Genomic DNA, 14,925 nt, shown 5'->3' with positions numbered 1-14,925 from the left:
GATGCAAAGTGTTGTTCCTGGGTGTCTGTGACAGTGTTGCCAAAGGAGATTAACATTTAAGTCAGTGGACTGGAAGAAGCTGACCCAGTCTCAATGGTGGGCACTATCCAAGCCGCTGCCAGCGACGCTAGAAAAAGTAGGCAGGGCTGGGCACGATGGCTCACACCTGTAATCCCAGCACTTTGGGAAGTTGAGGCGGGTGGATCACCTGAGGTCAGGAGTTCAAGACCAGCCTGGCCAACATGGCGAAACCCCACCTCTACTAAAAATACAAAAATTAGCTGGGCATGGCGGCGCATGCCTGTAATCCCAGGTACTGGGGCGGGGGCGAGGCGGGGGTAGGTGGTGAGGCACGAGGATCGCTTGAACCTGGGAGGTGGAGGTTGCAGTGAGCCGTGATCGTCCCACTGCACTCCAGCCTGGGCAAAAGAGCGAGACTCCCTCTCAAATAAATAAATAAATAAATAAATAAATAAATAAATGTAAAAGTAGGGGGAAGAAGCTGACTTGCTGACTCTTCCGGCCTTCATCTTTCTCCCATGCCGGATGCTTCCTGCCCTCGAACATCAGACTCCAAGTTCTTCAGCTTTTGGACTCTTGGACTTACACCAGTGGTTTGCCAGGGGCTCTCAGGGCTTTGGCCACAGACTGAAGGCTGCACTGCCGGCTTCCCTGCTTTTGAGGTTTTAGGACTTGGACTGATCCACCACTGCCTTCCTTGGTCCTCAACTTGCAGACGGCCTAATGTGAGACTTTACCTTGTGATCCTGAGGCAATTCTCCTTAATAAACTCCCTTTCATATATACATTTATCCTATTCATTCTGGCCCCCTAGAGAACCTAAGGCTCTAAGAGCAGCGTTCAGAGGATCTACAGATATCTGCTGTAGACACGCCCACGAAGTCGCCTCTGTGCCTACGTATCGGGTCCTGTGACCACAGGCGACCTCAGTCCCCTGAACCATCTTTACACTTCTCAAACGCACACCCCAGCGCCCTTTCTTGCCAGAGGTATGAACTACATCTCCCGACAGGCGGCGTTGTCCCCTTCCTTCCTTCCTCTCCCAGGCCCGAGCCATGGCAACAGCGTGACGTGAGGGTACCGAGAGCTGCGGGAGCAGCGATCCCGGCTTCAGTTCTAGCCTACCCGGCAGCCTACACGGGAGCAAGGCGAGAGGTGCTGCCGCCTCCCGTCGTCCCTGCGCTCGGAGGCCCGCAACCAGCCCAGCGGCTGCCTCTTGCTGCTCCTCCTTTGGAGTGAGGAGGGCGCAGCCGGTGTCAGAACTTAGAGGACCGGGCAGGGGTCGCGCGCATGGCCTGGACGGGCTCGCGGCGGGTCCCGGCTGGGACACGCGCAGCAGCCGAGCGCTGCTGCAGGCTCTCCCTCCGCCCGGGCACGCGCCCGGCCCCGCCCCCAGGCCCTCTGCCGCCGCCCTCGCGACCAATGAGGTGAGAGGGAGGCGCGGGCGATCGCGGCTGAGGGCAGCGGGTCGCTGCGGACCCCGGGGTTCCGCGGTGGAGGGGTGCTATACTGGGATGCAGGCGCAGCGGGGACTGGCAGCAATCATGCCCTGGGAGCTAATGTAGAGCTTTGAAGAATGCTTTTGCAAGTTGTACGAGAAGGGAAGTTCTCGGGGTGAGTGTCCAACCGTCTTCTTGGCCCTCGCGGGCGTCCTGGGGTCCCCGGGGACAGTGATGCTTCCTTAGAGTCTTAGCTTTCAGCAGTAGCGTAGGCCCAGTCAAAAGCAACTAGCACTTCCCACACACCCCGCTTTTTCTCATCCCCCCCCACCCCGCTCCCAGCCCTGTCCTTAGCTGCCCTCGACCTTTTGCACTCGTGACTCCCTGGCCAGAGAGAGCCTAGCGGGCTGCAGCAGGTGCTGGGGGGAAAGCTTGTCTGGACGACCTTCGTCTGGGATGCACTATTCTTCCCCTTAACCTAGAAATGATAGAGGATTACAAAGAACTGTAAGGTTGGCTCCTCTTTCCTTTGGTCTTAGGTTTCTGACCTGCAGCCTCCTCTTGCCTCGGGCTGCCCAGATCTTGGCGGCTGAGGCTGGCTTACCGTGGAGCCGTTCCTTCATGGGATTTGCTGCCCCCTTCACCAACAAGCGAAAGGCTTACTCGGAGCGTAGAATCATGGGGTAAGCATTCTCTGCCCTGCATCCTTCCATTTCCCCTTTCCCTCCAAGTAACCATGTCCAGGCAAGAATGTCAGGGTATCACCAGTGGGCAAGGTTCATCTCTAGCCATTCCCCTCCCCAGCTACAATACTGACCCTCAATCCTCCCCTGCCAGCCTCCCGACCTTAATTTATCCCTTCTTGGTTGCTGTGCATGTGCTTAAGTGAAATGAGACTAGGGTTGGACTATACTTTAAGACAACAGGGTGCGGTGCGGTGGCTCACATCTGTAATCCCAGCACTTTGGGAGGCTGAGGTGGCCGATTGTTTGAGATCAGGAGTTTGAGACCAGCCTGGCCAACATGGTGAAACCCTGTCTCCACTGAAAAAAAAAATATAAAAATCAGCCTGGCACGGTGGTGGGTGCCTGTAATCCCAGCTACTTGGGAGGCTGAGGCAGGAGAATCGCTTGAACCTGGGAGGCAGAGGTTGCAGTGAGCTGAGATTGTACCACTGCACTCCAGCCTGGGTGACAGAGCAAGACTGTCTCAAAAAAAACAAAACAAAACAAAAAACAGGGTGTTTTCTGGTGACCATTTAAGAAAATTTTTTATGGGTACATAGTATGTGTAAATATTTGCAGCATAACCTTTTAAATATATTTTGAGCATAATAGCTAACTTATCGAGCACTTGCTACATGCTAGCAGCTTGACTTAGATATTTTACATAGATTTTTCTCATTTAATCCTTACAACAAACCTATAAATCAGGTGAGAAAATGGAGACACAGGTAATTTACCTAAGGCCACATTGTTGAAAAATTGTTAGAGTTGGGATCTGATCCTTGTGTGATCACCAGTAAAATTGACAGCCTCTCTGTTCTCCCAAGATGGTCCCTCTTAAAATCAAAATAATGAATGCAAAGCATTCTGTAAACTGCAAAATATAAGGTAACGATATCATAAGGATTTGCACATTTGCTTTTGGGAAGTTATTCATCCAGGCTTATTTGGGATCTCTAGTTCCTGAAGGTGCATGGTTAGTGGGCAAAGGTATGAATTAGGGGCCTACAGCAAGGAGGAACCTGACCCAGCTGGCAGCTCCTTGGCCTGTGATTCTTCTTCTCCTAGGTACTCAATGCAGGAGATGTATGAAGTGGTGTCCAATGTCCAGGAGTATCGTGAGTTTGTGCCCTGGTGTAAGAAGTCTCTAGTGGTATCCAGCCGTAAGGGTCACTTAAAGGCCCAGCTGGAGGTTGGCTTTCCACCTGTCATGGAACGTTACACCTCTGCAGTTTCCATGGTCAAACCTCACATGGTCAAGGTGAGGCCAGTATGAGAGGGATGGACTACATTTTTTCTTTTTAGCAGTTTCATATTAAAGTGCTATTTTGGCCTTCCTTGTGATGATTTTATCTCCATGTGTCAAGTATTTCCCTAATATCAGAAAGAAGGAAAATGGCTTTCCTTTATATTGTATCCTATACTTAGTAATGTTATTTAACTACCTGATTATCCTATTCTAGGCTGTTTGTACTGATGGGAAGCTCTTCAACCACTTAGAGACCATTTGGCGATTCAGCCCTGGCATTCCTGCCTATCCTCGAACCTGCACTGTGGACTTTTCGGTGAGTCAGAAGGTTGTGTAGCAGAGGACTGGGTATGGGGAAGGGATGGGGTACTGTGACAGGGTTATTTATTTATCTGAGATGGAGTCATGCTCTGTCGCCCAGGCTGGAGTGCAATGGCGTGATCTCAGCTCACTGCAACCTCCACCTCCCGGGTTCAAGCGATTTTACTGCCTCAGCCTCCCAAGTAGCTGGGACTACAGGCGCCTGCCACCAAGCCTAACTAATTTTTTTTTTTTTTTTTTTTTTTTTTTTTTGACGGAGTCTTGCTCTGTCGCCCAGGCTGGAGTGCAGTGGCCAGATCTCGGCTCACTGCAAGCTCCGCCTCCCGGGTTTACGCCATTCTCCTGCCTCAGCCTCCCGAATAGCTGGGACTACAGGCGCCTGCCACCTCGCCCGGCTAGTTTTTTGTATTTTTTAGTAGAGACGGGGTTTCACCGGGTTAGCCAGGATGGTCTCGATCTCCTGACCTCGTGATCCGCCTGTCTCGGCCTCCCAAAGTGCTGGGATTACAGGCTTGAGCCACCGCGCCCGGCCAATTTTATTTATTTATTTATTTTTATTTTTTATTTTATTTTATTTTTTTTTTTGAGGCGGAGTCTCGCTCTGTCGCCCGGACTGGAGTGCAGTGGCCGGATCTCAGCTCACTGCAAGCTCCGCCTCCCGGGTTTACGCCATTCTCCTGCCTCAGCCTCCCGAGTAGCTGGGACTACAGGCGCCCGCCACCTCGCCCGGCTAGTTTTTGTATTTTTAGTAGAGACGGGGTTTCACTGTGTTAGCCAGGATGGTCTCGATCTCCTGACCTCGTGATCCGCCCGTCTCGGCCTCCCAAAGTGCTGGGATTACAGGCTTGAGCCACCGCGCCCGGCCTTATTTTTTTTTTTTTGAGACAGAGTCTCGCTTTATCGCCCAGGCTGGAGTGCAGGGGCCAGATCTCAGCTCACTGCAAGCTCCGCCTTCCCGTTTACGACGTTCTCCTGCCTCAGCCTCCGAGTAGCTGGGACTACAGGCGGCCGCCACCACGCCCGGCTAGTTTTTTTTTTTTTAGTAGAGGCGGGGTTTCACCGTGTTAGCCAGGATGGTCTCAATCTCCTGACCTCGTGATCCGCCCGTCTCGGCCTCCCAAAGTGCTGGGATTACAGGCTTGAGCCACCGCGCCCGGCTAATTTTTGTATTTTTAATAGAGACAGGGTTTCACCATTTTGGCCAGGCTGCTCTCGAACTCCTGGCCTCAGGTGATCCGTCCGACTTGGCCTCCCAAAGTGCTGGGATTACAGGCGTGAGCCACCGCACCGACCTGACAGGGTTATTCTTTTAAGTATAGCTAGCATTTCCCAAGTCAGTTAGTTTCCACAGGTCTGAGCTTGTGTCAGACTTGTATTCTGTGCTCAGTTCCAAGTTAGGGCTCTTAAGGGGATCCAATGAACTAGATGGAGAGGGGGAGAAAAGGCACTGAGGAACAGTACCTGCCTTGCATTTGGCCAGGGACTATCCAACATTGTCTGGAAGTTTCTGACTGTTTCTTACCCGTTCCCAGATTTCCTTTGAATTTCGTTCTCTGCTGCACTCCCAGCTGGCCACCATGTTTTTTGATGAGGTTGTCAAACAGAATGTTGCTGCCTTTGAGCGTCGGGCAGCCACCAAGTTTGGTCCAGAAACAGCCATCCCCCGTGAACTGATGTTCCATGAGGTGCACCAGACTTGAGGCAAGGGATTGCTCCCTGACCTCCTTTCTACCCCACTTCCCTTCGCAATTCTCTTATTTATTTGGTTTGGCTCCTGCTCCAATTTGAAAGGAGTCTGTGTTCGTAATATTGTTTCTCCTCTCAATTCCCCAGAAATTGGGTTCTATGCTGGCTGGAAATGTTAGGGGAAAGAGAACGCAAAGGATGTGGAAATGAGAGGTGCTTAGGAAAGGGTCAGGCCCATCGGAGGAGCACCATATGCCTGCAGCCTTTTCACTACGAATTAGAATAAGGACTATGTGGTTGTCTCTGGGCCTTATCAAGACACCTTAGTGTCTGACCAGGGGAAGATAGTAACTTTTCTAAGGATTGAATAAATTGAGCTTTTCTTCTGGCACAGAGGTACTGATTGGTAAGTAACTTTTACCCTGCCTGAGATTCCTCAGGAGAAAAGGCAACCTGCCTCCAGCCTGAGATACATAAAGCCTCATTTTAAGACTATAAGTCCATGCTGCTTGGCTACTAGAGAGCAAGGGGCTTTCTTACCACCAGTGCCAAGGAGAAAAGTACTGAACAGAAACGGAGTTGTCTTTGTACTCTTGAGTTGTACTTTATTCTTCCACTTGGCCTGAGTTTTTATAAAATTTCAATAAATTGTGACAGTGTGAATTTGGCTTTATTATATTGTTTCTTGGGGCAATAATGTAGATATAATAGAGTAGAAGGAAGTTATGGCTTCTTTTCCTGGGGGAGTGAAGGTGTAAGAAGGCCTCTTGGACACAGTGTCCCTGCTAACTATAGTAGCACATTCTACAAGCCAGGACCTAGTACCCACCCCCTTGCCTATTTATAGACTTTTTCAGAAGGTCAGTTGCAGCAGGGATCTCAGAATCATCTGGTCTCGGACCTCCCATATATGTGATGCCCTCAGGACCACCTCTTGTTATTTTTGGGACCTCCTTCAGGGAAGCTGTAAAGAACAGGCACGCCAAGAAGTACCAGAGCCCTCTAGTGGCTCTGGTCCTGAGGTAGCTGTACTAGCCCATTCGTCCATGGTACAGTTTGTTCCTTTCTCAGTGGGCTAGACCAGTTCTTGGATTAGTCACATAAGCAATTGAGAGTCTCAGCTATAGCCCTTGAGTATGTTACCTTAAACAAAATTAGCAAGGTTAGGGGCTAAACATCAAGGACTTCCTAACCTTGAGGAAGGACAGAAATCTCCTTTGGAAATCTCTCAGGGAGGCTTTCCTCTGGTTAAGGTAAAAGAAAGTCAAACCTGCCTAAAGATAAATGGATACAGATTACTTTACTTATAACCCACTAAGTTCAGGATCTTGCTAGCTAGATTCTTTACCTCATAATAAAGATTCTTCCAGGCCTTATTTAATAGTAGGCTCAAGCATTGTTAATAAAAACATTTATTTTGCATTTTATACAGAACAACCTGAAGTCTGCATCATGACTTGACAGTTACCCAGGGGTTTACAGTGTGTCCAACTCAACAGTGTGGTTCTGGGACTGGGTATCCACACAAACACAGGCAGGAGTTTGGAGGAAAGATGGGGGCACAGCAGGAGTGTATCTCAATCCTTTCTCAAAGAAGAGGAAGTAGAGCATTCTGAGTTGCTGAAAACCTGTGCAAATGGGGCTTCTAAAACAAACATTGTACTGTGAGCTCTCAGGGAAAGGGAGGAAAAGGATGTTGATAAATAAGGAGGCATTTTCTTGAGGCAGGGGACGAGGAGGGAGGTTTACTATTTTTAATGCCCTCAGCCCCAGTACCTGATAATCAGAGGAGACCATGTCCAATCTTGAATCAATTCTCTGTTCAAAAAGAGGTGCTAATACCCTAGGGACAAGACCCTGAAAATATCATGCTGGTCATTCCTGAGTCCCTGTTCTATGCCCCACAGCATGTTAAAAGATGGGGGTTGGTGGCAGGTAGGGAGGTCAGAGGATAGTGGCTTGTATTCTATGGAAGTAAAAAACTTAGTTCACATTAAGCACTGATAAAACCCAATGACTGGGCCCACAGATCTGTTGAGAGGTCTCTAGCAGGGACCAAGAGGGGTGGTCCAGAACATCCTCAGCCTGAGGTGCAACAGGTGTAGAAAGTCTGGGAGGAGGAGGTGAGTATTAAAGTAATGGGAAACAGAACACTCCCAGACCTTAATTGGATAGTTTTTTAAAAAAGAAATCAAACATTGGGTACCAGTCACAACAAATGCCATGCCCTTATGGTCACTTGGTAGTATAAAAAAATTGCCAAATCATGTCCAGCTAACCAACAGATCTTGCTAGAAAGTGTTTGTGTGCACGGGAGAGTGCCAAGGGACTTGGCACAGCTGACTATCCAACACGATTCCTATGGAAACAGAAGGGGCAGAGTCCTGGTTTGCTGGCTTATTGAGGGCTTGGCAGAGAAGAAGCTAAAGCTCCAAAGTGACTGCAGGTTCTCTGCAACCGGCTTTGACCCATGGAAAAAGGAGCCAGATTCTCACTCTAGAGATAGTGAGGGGGCCAAACCTACTTGTACCATAGGCGTTAGTCCTCGTCATCCTCCAGGACCACCCCTGTGATGGGCAACTTATACCAGGCAGGGGAAGGGAGCTGATTAGGGAAGAAGGGATCATTTTTCATCTTTTAAAGTCTTAATTTATATTTTAACCTCAAACATATTATCAGTGCCTCAGATATAATTTAATCTTATGTCTTTAAAGGCCCCCTGAAACAAAAGTATACTTTTTATTTAGGCTTCCTCACTTTCTGGTAGTCACTTTCCCCCAGTCTCCAGTTTTACCCCGACTTAGAGTCCACAAACTTCATCAGACCCTCTGTACTCATGGACTTGGGCCTTTCTAGAGGGAAGCCTAAGGCTCGGCTCCAGATGAGCTGTGCCAGTACACCCAATGCTCGTGACACCCCAAACAGGACCGTGTAGTAATTCATCTCCGTCATGCCATAATACTGTAAGGTAGAAGAGAAAAAGGTTTAAGGCAGAGGCAGAGGCAGTGGCATGTACAAGTCCTGGGTGATAGAAACCTTAAAAGCTCAATTTTCTGTTTTTCTCCAAGGACTTAGCCCAGTCAACCTTAAATAGAAATGACACTGAGGAAAGTATAGCAATTGGGATTCTGAAAACAGAATCCCCAACCCGCAACCCTGTCATAGTCAACTTTATCAAAACGCTCTGTGAAGGAAGTCCTTGCTCTGACTAGGAGTTAACTGACTTTGTGCATGGCAGATAACAATAGGGTTTGGTACAAATTAGAGGGAAAAGAGGGAAAGGAGGACTTACCTGGAGCAGCACCCCACTGTGAGCATCTACATTGGGCCAAGGATTCTTGGCTTTACCCTGCTCTAAGAGGACATTGGGCACAATCTTGTATAGCTGAGCAACCAACTTAAACATGGGGTCATTAGGCAGGTGTTTCAGAGCAAACTCTCGCTGACAGGTATATCGTGGATCAGTCTTCCTCAGTACTGCATGGCCATAGCCTGGAACAACCTATAAAGAGTGGTGAAAAAAGATAGTATTCTCAGTAGAAATTCTTTTATTTTTTGAGACAGGATCTCACTCCTCTGTCACCCAGGCTGAAGTGCAATGGCATGATCACATCTCACGACAGCCTCGACCTCCCATGCTCAGGCAATCCTCCCACTTCGGCCTCCAGAGTAGCTGGGACCACAGGTGCACACCAACACACCTGGCTTTTTTTTTTTGGTAAAGATGGGGTCTGGCCGGGTGCGGTGGCTCACACCTGTAATCCTAGCACTTTGGGAGGCCGAGGTGGGCGGATAACCTGAGGTTGGGAGTTCGAGACTAGCCTGACCAACTGACCAACTCGGAGAAACCCTGTCTCTACTAAAAATACAAAATTAGCTGGGCATGGTGGCGCATGCTTGTAATCCCAGCTACAAGAGGGTGAGGCAGGAGAATCACTTGAACCCGAGAGGCGGAGGTTGCAGTGAGCCAAGGTTGTACCACTGCACTCTAGCCTGGACAACAAGAGCGAGACTCTGTCTTAAAAAAAAAAAAAAAAAAAAAAAAAAAAAAAAAAAAAAAAAAAAAAAAAAAGGGTCTATGTTGCTCAGGCTGGTCTCAAACTCCTGGGCCCAAGCGATTCACCCACCCTGGACTCCCAAAGTGCTGAGATTATAAGCGTGAGCCACCACACTCGACCTATTTAAAATCTTTTTTTAGAGACAGGGTCTTGCTATGTTGTCCTGGCTGGAGTGTAGTGGCTATGCACAGGAGTGATCTTAGCACACTTCAGACCTGAACTCCTGGCCTCAAGCAATCCTCTTGCCTCGGCCTCCCAAGTAGGTGGGACTACCGGTGCATGCCATTGTGCCCAACTAGAAATTCTGTTCTAAATTCTTCAAGGTAGATAAATGAAAAAAAAAAAATCTCTAATTTAGGGACCTCTTTCATTCTTTTCTTCTTAATTCTTCCAAATTGCACAACTTGGGTCTTGGTTTATTTCCTAGTCGTTAAGCATCTCTGCTTACCCGTCCCGAGTTGAGTGTGTTCCAGATATAGTCTCGTAACTTCTCATCTGACACATCTTTGCCAACTTCCTTCTGCAGCTGTGTTAGCCAGACAAGCACTTCCTAAGGGTAAGGTTTGGGAAAAAAGGGCATGTTAATACATATGCCAGGAGACAATGCCAAGATCAGAAACAAAGCATGGGGTAAGGAAAACATGTAGCAGGAAAATAAAAAATAACAGTCTTACCTGATTTGCCAGTCCATGGAGAGGCCCTGCCAGCCCGTTCATGGCTGCTGCAAAGGACAGGTAAGGGTCTGAAAGGGCACTGCCCACCAAGTGGCTGGTATGGGCACTTACATTGCCACCCTCATGGTCACTGTGGGGAAGTAAGAAGGGAGAGCCAAGGGGAGAAAGAAGGGGCAGATTATGGAAACCTTGCTGTTCTCTTATTTGCCACTTACTAGCCTAGTTACGGGCTCATGCCAGCCTACAGCCAGTCAGTTACACCTAAGCTCTTGTAAAAGACATCCTAATCTTGGCCAGGTGCGGTGGTCCACGCCTATAATCCTAGCACTTTGGGAAGCCGAGGTGGGCGGATCAAGAGTTCAAGAGATCAAGACCATCCTGGCCAACATGGTGAAACCCCGTCTCTGCTAAAAATACAAAAATTAGCTGGGCATCGTGGCACACACCTGTAGTCCCAGCTATTTGGGAGGCTGAGGCAGGAGAATCACTTGAACCTGGAGGTGGAGGCTGCAGTGAGCCAAGATTGCACCACTGCACTCCAACCTGGCGACAGAGCAAGATTCCACCTCAAAAACAACAACAACAACAACAAAAACATCCTAATCTCATTACCAGCTTTTGTTCACTCATCGAGAGCTGGAGACGTTACTGGCTGATGATGCCTGTATGCTCTGCTCCATGACTCCAACCTAGGTGTAATAGCAATGGCCCGAAGAGGGAGCTCCTGGAAAGCCGAAGGACTATCTAATGTGAGCAGCTAGTACCTTTTCCCAGCCAGAAGCACCATCTTGTTCTTAGCATAGTTATGGTAATTTCTTTAGGCCTCCTGACCTTCCTTACTAGACCCTTTTCTTGCCTTGTATCATCCTTTATACCACATTTCTGTCTTCTTGCTGCCTATCATCTGTTCTCAGAAGATGAGAACACAAAAGAGCTTTTAAAAAAATTTCCCAATGGAGGCTCCTAGCGGCTGTGGTTGCTGGGTCTAGCTTACCTGTGGATGGTGAGGTACAGGCGCATGAGCTCAGTGAACTGAGAATCAGTATAGCCTAACATGTTGGTGAAATTGTGGGACCAGTCCAGATTAGAGTCAATGGCCCCAATACCGCTGCCTTCTCTGTAGAGATTTCGGTAGATCTTTGCTGCAATACAAGGTAGCTTTGCGATTAGATCCATAGAGTCTTCATAAATCAACTGACAGAAGAGGAGCAAGATGGAGAAAAAAAAAGGAATTATCAGCAAAGAAGAATTAGACAGGGATATTGTCTGTCCTCCAAGAATTGGGGCTATTTGGGGTGATGGTCAGTTATATGATGGGTTGTTATATATTGAGTATGTCTGAAAGTAGAGAATAATCATAACCATTTAATTGAGTAACTATTATGACCCAGGCACTAAGTGATTTGTAATACTATCTAATGTACACTAAAACATTATTCCCAATGCTTACTACTACAAAGTATATAATGACTGCTATTTTAAAGATGAGCAAACTAAGGCTCATAGTATTAGGTTAAATGCCCAAGTCAGGTTTGAACTCTGATATGGTTTTTTGAGATGGAGTTTCACTCTTGTTGCCTGGGCTGGAGTGCAATGGTGCAATCTTAGCTCACTGCAACCTCCACCTCCCAAGTTCAAGTGATTCTCCTGCCTCAGCCTCCCGAGTAGCTGGGATTACAGGCATGTGCCACCACGCCCAGCTAATTTTGTAGTTTTAGTAGAGATGGGGTTTCTCCATGTTGGTTAGGCTAGTCTAGAAACTCCCGAACTCAGGTGATCTGCCTCCCTTGGCCTCCCAAAGTGCTCGGATTACAGGTGTGAGCCACCATGCCTGGCCCTCTGATATGTTTAATCATGATCTTTTTCACTACACCATGACTTTACATTCACTATGTTAAGACACTAGGTTTTATAGCCAGGCATGGTGGCTCACACCTATAATGCCAGCACTTTGGAAGCCTGAGGCTCGCAGATCACTTAAGGTCAGGAGTTCAAGACCAGCCTGGCCAACATGGTGAAACCCTGTCTCTTCTAAAAATACAAAATATGAGCCAGGCATGGTGCAGGCAGGCACCTATAATCCCAGCTACTCCAGAGGCTGAGGGAGGAGAATTGCTTGAACCTGGGAGGTGGAGATTGCAGTGAGCCGAGATCGCGCCACTATACTTCAGCCTGGACCACAGAGCGAGACTGTCTCAAAAAAAAAAAAAAAAAAAAAAAAAAAAGGCCAGGCATGGTGGCTCATGCCTGTAATCCCAGCACTTTAGGAGGCCAAGGCGGGCAGAGTACAAGGTCAGGATATCGAGACCATCCTGGCTAACACGGTGAAACACCATCTCTACTAAAAATACAAAAAATTAGCCGGGTGTGTTGGCAGGTGCCTGTAGTCCCAGCTACTCGGGAGGACTGAGGCAGGAGAATGGCCTGAACCCGGGAGGTGGAGCTTGCAGTGAGCAGAGATCGTGCCACTGCACTCCAGCCTGGGCGACAGAGCGAGACTCCATCTCAAAAGAAACAAAACAAAACAAAACAAAAAAACCACTAGGTTTTAATAATGTATTCTATATTCCATCTTTCAAAGAAAATTCACTGTATGTGCCAAGGATCAAACAGTGATATTCAATTGTTATTTAATAACAAAGGCTTCCTTTTATTTTTTTTGGAGATGGAGTCTTGCTCTATCGCCCACGCTGGAGTGCAGTGGTGTGATCCTGGCTCACCACAACCTCCGCTTCGCAGGTTCAAGCGATTCTCCTGCCTCAGCCTCCTGAGTAGCTGGGACTACAGGATGTGCCACGCTGCCCGGCTTAATTTTGCATTTTTAGTAGAGGGGGGTTTCACCATGTTGGTCAGGCTAGTCTCACACTCCTGACCTCAGGTGATCCACCCGCCTTGGCCCCTCAAAGTTCTGGGATTACAGGCGCGAGCCACCGTGCCCGGCCGAGGTTTCCATTCTTTAAGCACTTACTATGCAACAGGTACTGTGCTAGTTATATTATTTGCAGTATTACTTTTTCTGTTCTTACAATAATCCTGTAAGGTAACATATACCTCTTTTTATAGACGAGAAAATAGGGGCTTAGCTAAGTTATCTTGTACGAGGTCACCCATGTAGCCAAGAAGCATTACCTAGCTTTCGTTATTAACTCATGTCACTTTTAGTTTTTGAGACGGAGTCTTGCCCTGTTGCCCAGGCTGGAGTCCAATGGCACGATATCAGCTCACTGCAACCTTCGCCTCCTGGGTTCAAGCAATTCTTGTGCCTTGGGCTTCTGAGTAGCTGGGATTACAAGTGTGCACCACCATGCCTGGCTAATTTTTTGTATCTTTAGTAGAGATGGGGTTTCACCATATTGGTGAGGCTGGTCTCGATCTCCTGACCTCAGGTGATCCACCGCACCCGGCCCATGCCACTTTTTAAAAAGTTGATAAACAGGCCAAGCACGGTGGCTCACGCCTGTAATCCCAGAACTTTGGGAGGCTGAGGCGTGTGGATCACGAGGTCAACAGATCGAGACCATCTTGGCCAACAAGGCAAAACCCTGTGTCTACTAAAAATACAAAAATTAGCTGGGCGTGGTGGCGTGCACCTGTAGTCCTAGCTAATCAGGAGGCCAAGGCAGGAAAATTGCTTGAACCCAGGAGGCGGAAGTTGCAGTGTGCCGAGGTCATGCCACTGCACTGCAGCCTGAGCGACAGAGTAAGACTCTGTCTCAAAAAAAAAAAAGAGGTTGGTAAATAAAAAGCATATATTTTTGGTATTTTTGGTTTATTATGAGACAAAGTCTTTTTTTTTTTTTTTTTTTTTTTGAGATGGAGTCTCGCTCTGTCACCCAGGCTGGAGTGCTGTGGCCGGATCTCAGCTCACTGCAAGCTCCGCCTCCCGGGTTCACGCCATTCTCCTGCCTCAGCCTCCCAAGTAGCTGGGATTACAGGCGCCGCCACCTCACCCGGCTAGTTTTTTGTAGTTTTTAGGAGAGACGGGGTTTCACCATGTTAGCCAGGATGGTCTCGATCTCCTGACCTCGTGATCTGCCCGTCTCGGCCTCCCAAAGTGCTGGGATTACAGGGTTGAGCCACCGCGCCCGGCCGAGACAAAGTCTTTTGAGACAGAGTCTCGCTCTGTCACACAGGATGGAGTGCAGTGGTGCTATGTTGGCTCACTGCAACCTCTGCCTCCCAGGTTCAAGTGATTCTCCCACCTCAGCTTCCCAAGTAGTTGGGATTACAGGTGTGCACCACCACGCCCAGCTAATTTTTGTATTTTTTTGTAGAGATGGGATTTCGCCATGTTGGACAGACTGGTCTTGAACTCCTGACCTCAAGTGATCTGCCTGCCTTGGTCTCCCAAAGTGCTGGAATTACAAGCATGAGTCCCCACGCCTGGCCTACTAGCAAAAGTTGATCTGTCAGCTACTTCAAAAATTTGATTAAATTCAACAGCTTAAGGTTACTTCACAATTAAACAGCTGGTTGCATCAGAGCAATCAGTCTCCTTGTTCTGAGTGACCTTAAGTCAATTAGAGGCCTAGAAGCTAAACTTTTTCAACTCAAGAGATTACACTGTTCATCTAGAGTTAATGGAAATTATTATAGAAGAAATGTTCTGTGCAGAAGATCATCCTCTTAAGGTATATGTAAAAAAACTCCTTAAAAGTTCAAGAAGGCTGGGCGCCATGGCTCACTCCTATAATCCCAGCACTTTGGGAGGCTGAGGCAGGCAGATCACAAGGTCAGGAGTATCTCAACATA

The 14,925-nt window shown here is 48.1% G+C and overlaps 2 protein-coding genes across 3 annotated transcripts in view; one reads left to right on the top strand and one right to left on the bottom strand.

Moving 5' to 3' along the window:
* Positions 1-1,029: 1,029 nt before the first annotated feature.
* COQ10A (coenzyme Q10A) lies at positions 1,030-6,104 on the top strand. Of its 2 annotated transcripts, none has more exons than XM_010377795.2 (5): positions 1,030-1,448; positions 2,000-2,143; positions 3,254-3,446; positions 3,649-3,750; positions 5,288-6,104. In XM_010377795.2, exons 1-5 carry the CDS (start codon positions 1,312-1,314, stop codon positions 5,453-5,455), a joined length of 744 nt encoding a protein of 247 aa, XP_010376097.2. In that variant the 5' UTR covers positions 1,030-1,311; the 3' UTR covers positions 5,456-6,104. The 2 variants fall into 2 exon arrangements, with proteins under 2 accessions (XP_010376097.2, XP_010376098.1); XM_010377796.2 differs by lacking the exon at positions 1,030-1,448 and adding an exon at positions 1,456-1,635.
* Positions 6,105-6,835: 731 nt separating this feature from the next.
* Positions 6,836-14,925, bottom strand: part of CS (citrate synthase) — a 31,628-nt gene continuing 23,538 nt past the window's right edge. The window contains exons 7-11 of the mRNA XM_010377794.2: positions 11,168-11,367; positions 10,174-10,303; positions 9,948-10,049; positions 8,734-8,943; positions 6,836-8,402 (exon numbers count right to left, since the gene is read on the bottom strand). Coding sequence (XP_010376096.1) covers positions 8,232-8,402; positions 8,734-8,943; positions 9,948-10,049; positions 10,174-10,303; positions 11,168-11,367 — 813 coding nt within the window. The 3' untranslated portion in view covers positions 6,836-8,231. The remainder of the gene's footprint in view (positions 8,403-8,733; positions 8,944-9,947; positions 10,050-10,173; positions 10,304-11,167; positions 11,368-14,925) is intronic.

The sequence above is a fragment of the Rhinopithecus roxellana genome, chromosome 10 (genome assembly GCF_007565055.1).
Source record: "Rhinopithecus roxellana isolate Shanxi Qingling chromosome 10, ASM756505v1, whole genome shotgun sequence".
NCBI lineage: Eukaryota > Metazoa > Chordata > Mammalia > Primates > Cercopithecidae > Rhinopithecus > Rhinopithecus roxellana.
The sequence above is the reverse complement of the archived record's forward strand: the minus strand, read 5'-3'. Positions and strand labels throughout refer to the sequence as shown.